The 8,874-nt window shown below is 35.5% G+C and overlaps 2 protein-coding genes across 3 annotated transcripts in view; one reads left to right on the top strand and one right to left on the bottom strand.

The window, feature by feature from the left end:
* The window catches only part of LOC107676682 (centrosomal protein of 44 kDa-like), a 17,509-nt gene extending 17,244 nt beyond the window's left edge, over positions 1 to 265 (bottom strand). Inside the window, exon 1 of one of the 2 annotated variants that reach the window (XM_016471312.1) lies at positions 199 to 265. The gene's annotated coding sequence lies outside the window, so the exon portion shown is untranslated. Of the gene's footprint in view, positions 1 to 48; positions 84 to 198 lie in introns of those variants that run through there. The other variant, XM_016471310.1, reaches the window with a different exon arrangement.
* Positions 266 to 7,225, top strand: LOC107676676 (F-box only protein 8-like). The gene is made up of 7 exons (XM_016471301.1): positions 266 to 343; positions 2,812 to 3,160; positions 3,898 to 4,024; positions 4,580 to 4,698; positions 4,997 to 5,193; positions 5,309 to 5,316; positions 6,084 to 7,225. The coding sequence occupies exons 2-7, from the start codon at positions 2,820 to 2,822 to the stop codon at positions 6,222 to 6,224; spliced, it is 933 nt and encodes a 310-aa protein (XP_016326787.1). The 5' UTR covers positions 266 to 343; positions 2,812 to 2,819; the 3' UTR covers positions 6,225 to 7,225.
* Positions 7,226 to 8,874: the final 1,649 nt, after the last annotated feature.

Raw genomic sequence — 8,874 nt, 5'->3', positions numbered from 1 at the left:
GGGGTTATTTTCATGGTGATTTTCAATCGAAAGTGCAAGTGTATGTACCTGTGGTAAATTTACTCTGAGAGATTTGCGTCACTTCCACCCATAACAAGAAACGTCAGTCTGGCCAGAGTGGTAGAGGAGGAGGAGGAGGGACAGACAGGAGGAGCGAGTGAGCTGAGGAATGATAATAGTGTCACAGGATTGTCTCACCTCGATCAGCAGCGCAGCGTTGGAGCTGTCAAGATGGCTGTCCTGGGCTCCTGTTAAAGGACTGTGATAATTTCATCCGTGAGACAGTGGCAGATCAGCAAGTCATTTCGTCGCGGCGGCGGTAGAAGTATTTCTATACACAGAGGTGGGTGGTGCTGCTTTGAGCGATTGACGCTGCAAAAATAAAAACAGAAGAGTTCCATGCATCATTTTGCGCAACGTCCAATCAGAGTTCGAGTTTATGTGTCAAATTGGCATTTCAACCAATTGTTTTAGAGCGAGGCGGGACTTTGTGCTTCAGCCCAACTTGATGGAAAACCTTTGCTTAGAATATAAAAGCTGTAGAAAACCTCGATTTGTATGTCAGTCATAACATTCTCAAGATTAGTAGAGTGAAACCCTAAATAATATATATTTATTTAATATATAACGTCTCAGAGCTTAAGTTTATATGGTTTATGCCTATGAAATGTGTCAGATGAGTTCTCCTTTGTTATGGCTAAAATCTGAAAGGCTACTGATATGCAAATAAAGACAGAACATTTAGGTCAGGGTTTATACTACGTTTTAAGTACTTTTTGCTTAATCAACTGACCTAAAATGTATTTGCTTGTCATTGTATTGTCAGAATTTACAGTAAACAGTTTGTTGTCAAGAGTAACACTAATAAAACATGCATGGGGTTGCTAGACCTGTTTACTTTCACTTTTAATAGAAACACAACAAGAGTTAGATGAGCTAATCCACCATATCTTGCAGAAAAAAAGATGTTCAAAATATAACTTTAATATAAATATAACAATAAAAATATAACAAAATAATAACTTTAATCATTTAAAAGAATACTTCAGTTTTCTTTTAAGAGCTGCTCCTGCCCTTAGGCAAAGCAGAGGAAAATTGCTTGTAAGAGTTCATTGACCTTGTTCAGATTTCCGGTCCATGTTTTAAGCAGGTCTAAGAATTCCCAAGCTCCTCCTACAGAATGCCAAAGAGCAGGTGCAGTGGCATTACATCAGTTCTGAGCAAGTATATGTCAAGTTCTTATAAGTAAGGCTGCCATGTTAGAGGCTCTGCGACAAGGAGAGCAACCAGAGAGCATTCAAGAGGCCATTAAAGACAAGAATAACAAGGCCTCTCATATATAGAGACGTGTTTTAGAGAGGAAGGCCCTTGGAGGGAGTCAGACTGGGCCACATAAAAAGGCTTAATGCGTATCTCCACGAGAGGAATAGTGCTACTGCAGTGGAGATAAAGCTGCCATCAGGGGTTTTATTTCCCAGCTGACTTCTGCACACTAGCACTAAAAACAGTTTCCTAGAGGCTGTTTTGCTGTGATGAGGTAAGGATTCGGAGACCTAACTGAAATGATCTAAACCAAGAATAAAGTGCTGAGAGCTTGAGGCCTCTGGATTACTCTGGTTTAGTTTATACTAGAAGTCGGAGAGATAAAAGGCTTTAGACACAAAGCTTTAACTTAATAATAAATAAATACAAAAAGAGATCACATCATATACAAGTGCTCTCAGCAAAACAAGAAATAAAAGCAGGATAGCCTGTCCATATCAAATGTCTCAGGTGGTTGAGATTACATCAGCTTCTTCTGCTTAATGTATATGAAATCAAAAACAGAAACTGATCTGCTGTAAGACCCGGAACTCTCAGTAATAACAAAAAAAAGTGTTACACATGCAACATATCAGTTTTCTACAGCTCAGCAGTAATGCAGGAACTCAATTTAATCAATTTCAAACTAAAATTTACATTTGAAAAGGTAAATTGTCAAACATTTGGAATACTTTTTTATTTTATATTTTATTTGGTATACTTTAGTATTGTTACAATTTAAAATAAAAATTTGTTTTCTATTTTAACATATTTTATTTTAAAATGTATTCCTGTAATGGCAAAGCTGAATTTTCAGCATCATTACTCCAGTCTTCAGTGTCACATGATCCTTCAGAAATCAGTCTAATATACTGATGCGCTGCTCAAGAACCATTTCTTATTATTATCAATGTTGAAAACAGTTTTGCTGCTTAATATATTTTCAAAACCGTCATCCATTACCATTCCACAAGTAAGATTGGGGTAAGAAAAAAAAATGAAGGACACATTAAATTGTTTAAAAGTATATTATAGCATTTATAGCATTCAACACTGATGATAATAAGAACCATTAATAATTGAGCACCAATAACTGATAATGATCGAACACCAAATCAGCATATTAGAATGATTTCTGAAGGATCATGTGACACTAATGACTGGAGTAATGCCTGTTGAAAATTCAGCATTTCCATCACAGTTTGATCATCAAAATTTAAAATGTATTAAAATAGAAAAACAGTTATTTTAAATTGTAGTAATTTTTCACAATGTTACTGTTTTTCCTTTATTTTTGATCAAATAAATGCAGCCTTGATGAGCAAAAAAATACTTCTTTCAAAAAACAGTAACAGAATCTCCCTTATTCCAAACTTTTGACCTGTAGTGTAAATGCTGCTTTAAATACACAAACTAGTATCATAGTATACCATTTTAATGCATTGAGGGCTGAAGACATATATGTATGTAATATGTATTGAATTTTCACTCAAATGCAACATTGTTCAGATCTGCAGATGGGTCAGGGTCTGTGGAGGGTGGCGAGGAACCAGCAGCTGCAGCAGCAGTACAGTGAACAGTGCTTCCTCCAGCGGGACAGAGAGCGAGACCGGAGGGTGGGGCCCCCACTGGCTGAGCCGCTGCAGCAGCGCCGCACACCACAGTGTCAGGTGTCCGGCACCGACATCAGCCATCTGCTGCGCGTCCGCAAAGGCAAAGAGGAGCAGGGCTTCATCGATCTTGAGATGATGCCTCCCGAACTCAGCATCACCATCCTCTCCTACCTGAATGCTACCGACCTGTGCCTGGCCTCCTGTGTGTGGCAGGACTTGGGCAATGATGAGTACCTGTGGCAGGGGTTAGTGATGTGTTTAGCTTCCACATGAAATCTTGTCTGAATATTTTCTCAAATATTTTCTCAATAATAATTGAGAGAGAACTGCATAAGGGAGGCAAGAAACACATAAACTGCTGCTCAAAAGTGTGGAATAATGAATGAATTAATTAATAAAAAAAAACATTTTTGATAGAAATATTTTATCCTTACCAAGGCTGCAATTTAAAAAAAAGAGATTTAATAAGGATTTATTTAATTAAGAAATCATTCTAATATGCTGATTTGCTGCTTAATTATCTATTATTGGTGGTACACAGTTGTTAATAATGACTTTTGTTAATTATATTATATGCTGCTTAATATTTTTCTGGAAATCATGATACATTCATGCAATGATGATACAATGATGATTTTTCAGGATTCTTTGATGCATAGAAAATTCAAAAGAACAGCATTTATTTGAAATAGGAATCTTTTGTAGCATTATAAATGTTTATATTTTGACTTATAAATAATAAAAGCATTATTATTATAATTTTCGTTTAAATCTTACTTAACCCAAACTTTGGAATTGTAACGTATCATAGTTTACACACACAAAAATGTTATTTTTTGATTCAATAATTGCAGTCTTGGTGAGCATAAAAAAAAGAAAGAATTAAAAAAATTTTTTTTCAAATTTTCACTAATAAAGAAAGTGTTTTATGTTTTAGCATTTCTCCTATTCATGTTCTTGTTTTTCTTCGTCTGCCCTCTAGCCTGTGCAAGTCCACTTGGGGTCACTGTTCCATATACAACCGAAGGCTTCCATCTGGATTTTCATATAGAAAACTCTACATGGAATTAGATGAAGGAAGTCTAACCTTCAACGCCCACCAGCAAGAGGTACAAAAAGTACAAGCTTTTGTTCTGTCTTGCCACAATAATGACTTTTTAATTACAGGCCAAACCATTTAATGTTTAAATGGGCAAGAAACAGAGAAATGATCATAGCCACGATGTGCTTTGGAAATACAGTTCTGACCAGCTAGCTATGATTAATATGACTGTTTCCTTCTCCACCCTGTAAATTCCCACATAAGCCAGAAATGTTCATACTGCAGACTAAATATATTATTTTTACAAGCTCAGGTAGTATGAATAATGGTGCATGACATAGGCTTTTAGACCACAACCCGGATTAAAACTAAATTGATGGCTTTTCTCTCATGCAAGCTGCTCTTAAAACATCTTTTCTGTTCAAAGATGCATTTGAATGTCTTGACTCCCCCTCGCTCATGTCTTAGGTTAGATTAGCAAAGCTTTAGCTGTCCACTTAAAGGACATGCGATAGCCTTGCTCCGGACTAAACCGCGGTGTCTGGTAAAAAAAGCGTGCCCCCTCCTTCTCTTTTTTCCTCCTAATCCCCACACCCTGTTTTATGTGGGTTCTTTCATTCAGGGTATCAGTTACTTCATGTCCAGAGGTATTCTTGTGGACCACCCGAAGGAAATTGCCAAGTTTATATTCTATACCAGAATGCTGAACTGGAAGATGCTGCGGATTTATCTTGATGAACGGTTTGTTTATTGTTTTTTTTTTTTATATATATTATTAATGTATAAGACCTGCAGTTTTATAACTTACACCAAGCTATGTATATCAATACCATGAACCTTGCTCATATTTGGAGGAAAACAAATAAGGGCACAGTCGATTTATATATTTATACACACACAAATTTACGTTATAAATAAATAATAATGTACAGCTGATAATAACTACAAAAATGTAGATTAAAATTTAGTTTTGGAGGGACAAATACTATTCTGCTGCTGATAAGAATTAAAATGTGCATTAAAACTACTGTGTTTGCAGGCGAGATGTCTTGGATGAGCTTGTCACACTTCATAACTTTAGTAACCAGTTCCTCCCTAATGCACTGAGAGACTTCTTCAGACACATTCATGCCCCGGAGGAGAGGGGCGAGTACCTGGAGACCCTCATCACTAAGTTTTCTCATCGTTTCTGTGCCTGCAACCCCACTCTGGTGCAGGAAGTGGGCTTAAGTCCTGGTAAGTGAAGTACAACACAGTCATAAAAGATTCCGGACTGGCACTTATACTACAGAGTGATCTAGTGTGTAACTGTGACATCAAGATCACTGTGATTTGTTTTGCTGATTGTCAGGTGTGTCAGCAGGTCACAAGTGACGTACACTGATTTTTGCCATAATTAAAGCTGAAATACTGGTTTTAGTATTGGTACATACAATCACAGGATTTGTGATGTCGTGTTGATTTGTCAACCATATTTTAAGTCGGTAGCTCTATCTGCATGATCTTGTCTTTGTATAATCAACATGTGAGAAATCCTTGTACTAACACTGTCATTTGCTTCTAAAACTGAGCTAAGCCTGCTGGCTTAAAGTGTTAGCAAATGAGGACCCAGCTCTGAGTCCAACCAATCAGAGTTATCTTCTGCAATAACATGTGACTTGTAGTGCATGTGTGCCACTGTACAAGCTGGAAGATTTATTATAAATTACTGACAGAACTCACTCTTCCATCGTTTTTTTTTTTTTTCAATCTTTACGTTCTCATCGTAGCTTTAAAAATTTAAACAGACGTGTGTAGGTATGATTGAAAGAGAATTTTGGAGAAATTCTCAGAAGTATGCAGAATCAGGATTTATAAAGGGAAAAACTCAAGTGAAAATGTTGTTATGTACAGCAACTAAAGAGCATTTGTACAAACTTTTTGCACTCATGTATACCAGTAAATTAAATAATCCAACATTGTCTGTTAAAATGTAACGATAAATAGACTATCACAGTTTGCATTAATATAAATTAATATAAATGAGCAACTGCTTTGTGATAATTATATCAGTGAAATTAAATTAATTTATAAAAAAATATATAATGTATAAGTACATTAAAATGAGAAATTTTGTGGCTCGACAGATGACCAGCCCTCACGTAAAGAACAAGATGTCCAAGAGGGAGTTTATCCGAAACACACGGCGGGCTGCTCAGAACATCAGCGAGGACTTTGTAGGGCACCTCTATGACAACATCTATCTGATCGGTCACGTGGCGGCCTAGGCACTACAGCACTTGACATGTTAGAGAGAGACTGCTGGCACGTAAAACATTAGCGACTGCACTAGGAAGGATTCTGCTTGAAACTGGAAGAAACACTGTCAGAACTCTGCAGGTCATTTTAAACTGAAGTCTTGTGAGTGAAGCCCTTGATATGATGTGCTGCATTGCAAAGGAGTGGAGGACAGCCACAATGTGAAGAATCAGCAAAGCAAGTCATTTGTTAGCAGGCTAGCAATGGTAGCGACAAGGTTTATCTACCACAACCCGCTTAAACATGCAAAACCATGTAGCTACATGAAGATATATGAGATAAGCTATGAAGTCAGTTAAATCTGAATGTAGAATTTATGGGGCCTGCGTCATATTTACAAAGACATCTATTTATTTTTTTTCCTCATTCTAATTTGGAAACCTCTCATGCGTATCAAATGAATGTCAGCTTTTTTTGCCATATCTACAAAATTCAGGCAAGTCTAAGACATTCAGTCTACAGTCACTGTGATATCAAAGAATTGACAGACTAAAACAGCACACCTATAATATTGATTATGAACAAAAGCATTTTTTTAATTTTAATTCTGTGTGTACTTTTCTTGTTTTAGGAGGCTTTGTGTCTGTGCATTGTCACATGTCTCATCTTCCTTGAGAAGACTGAAATCCTGTGAGACATTGTATGCACTGATTTTTTTTATTATGTATATTTCATAGGTTTGGTACCTTTTTTGGTCCTCTTCCTTTCTACAGTTTTTTTTTTTTGATGTTCTTTTTTGTGTTGTTGTTCATCACATTCTGTTAGACCATTTTCCAATCATATAAATGATATTAACACAAATACTTCATATACAAGCAAATTAAATCAGCTATCTGTTTCATCTGAACATCGTAAGTATGTTCGAGAGAAGCCTTTTCTATTTCTCAGATAATTCATTGGACATCATGTCTTTTAGTTGAATATTTACTCTCAGCTCATAAATGTAGGTATTTTTCTTTTTTCTTTTATTCAGACTTAATTGGGTGCCAATAGTGAGGATAAAATACTAAATATATATACACAATAACACGTAAAATTGTTATTCACACACTGCATAGTTTAATTTAATGTTGGACATTTTATTTGCACATAATGTATATATTTAAGTATAGAGATTTATAAACATTAAATTTTATTTTGGAGTATTTTAACTAAGAGTTGTGGGTTTTCCCTTAATTAAAAGGGTAAATTCTCTCCTTTTGCACTTTTTTTTATTTTTGGCATATTTACCATGTCACAATACTATGAGCACTCAACCACTCAGAAAACTGCTGCAGCATTTATTTGTGAAATGTTATGGCAACAACTACATAATTCTGACCACTGTTATTCAGTGCTGAATTAACTGTAATTTTAAAAACAGATTACAGCTCATCTGTCTCTTTTTATTTGACTCTGCATTAATTAGGTATTTATCCAGCAAATGCAATTCTATTTAAACAAACCTGCTTAACTGTAGTTAAATTGCAGAAAGGATTTGTTTAGCATAGATTTCAGAATGATAACACTGGACTTACGCACTTATAGATTGTATTAAAAAAATAAAACTTTGAAAATCACTGTTTGCATAGTCACTTGTTCATTGTGTCCACTGATCATTAGCATAAAAAAATGCATGTTTAAATTAAATACGATTTTTTTTTCATTTTCACGCGTTGAACAACCTAGATTATGCCTTTAATTTACGTTAGGAATGTGTTTTTCGTAAATTGCCATTTAAATAAATTACGCGACTAACTTCATTTAAACAATCTATATGCGGCAATTTCTTCTTAGAAATAAGAGAGCAGACATTTACTGCACAGACAAAACTATTATCGCATTGAATGTAATTGTTTATACTTTTTTTTTCGCCCCAAGATGATTTAGCATAGGAAAGACATCACAAGATTATCGTTTCCCAGTTCATTTGAAGCAAAAGAGTATGTGATTATTAGACACTTCACTTGATTCACACTGAGATTTAAGCTTGAATACAAGAAACTGATATATTTAATTGAAAAGACTGCACTGTGTGCAAGGATATAAAAGTATGGGCGAGTTGTCATGCGTTTTAAATCCTACACATTTATGCAATTACGATTAGGAGAACTACAGTAGCCTAGTTGTTGTTTAAAAGAACAGCAGCAAAAAAAACGTTTTGTTTTTTTTTAGCTAAAACGTTTAGTTAATCGCCCATAAATTATCTTTCAAAAATAAACCTACTCTGACAAATACTGACTAGTGTAAAAAGTGTGATAACCGCCGGTTTCCCCTTACTCCTAATAAAACAAAGCTATGATTCGTTTTATTACTTTGCCCGACCTCGATCATCATCAACAAGTTAAATAGTGAAAACAATAAAAGTTTTATTTAATCAAAATACAAGTCATTTTTGCAATATATAGAATGCCCGTTCTTTTTCGTTTATTTCCATGGATTTATCAAAGGCTTGTCGTTACAATGTTGTTTATCTGTGGGGACGTTATGTCTCTCAGGTCTAATGGCAGAGTTTTGGCTATAATTTGGCATGATTGATGAAGTCCTTGCCTTCGCTATGACTGCATTTCATCAATACAACTGGCTCAACAACAGCGCGAGCCTCTCTGACGCCTGAAATTGCGTCTGGTCTACCTGACA

This window comes from Sinocyclocheilus anshuiensis, unplaced genomic scaffold (genome assembly GCF_001515605.1).
Source record: "Sinocyclocheilus anshuiensis isolate Anshui unplaced genomic scaffold, SAMN03320099.WGS_v1.1 scaffold76, whole genome shotgun sequence".
Classification (NCBI taxonomy): domain Eukaryota; kingdom Metazoa; phylum Chordata; class Actinopteri; order Cypriniformes; family Cyprinidae; genus Sinocyclocheilus; species Sinocyclocheilus anshuiensis.
The sequence above is the reverse complement of the archived record's forward strand: the minus strand, read 5'-3'. Positions and strand labels throughout refer to the sequence as shown.

Excerpts from the sequence above, each read along its gene's own strand:
- LOC107676676 (XM_016471301.1), top strand. The coding sequence starts at position 2,820 with ATGGGTCAGGGTCTGTGGAGGGTGGCGAGGAACCAGCAGCTGCAGCAG. Across the intron at positions 3,161-3,897 it reads GATGAGTACCTGTGGCAGGG|CCTGTGCAAGTCCACTTGGG; the intron begins GTTAGTGATGTG and ends TCTGCCCTCTAG. Across the intron at positions 4,025-4,579 it reads TCAACGCCCACCAGCAAGAG|GGTATCAGTTACTTCATGTC; the intron begins GTACAAAAAGTA and ends TCTTTCATTCAG.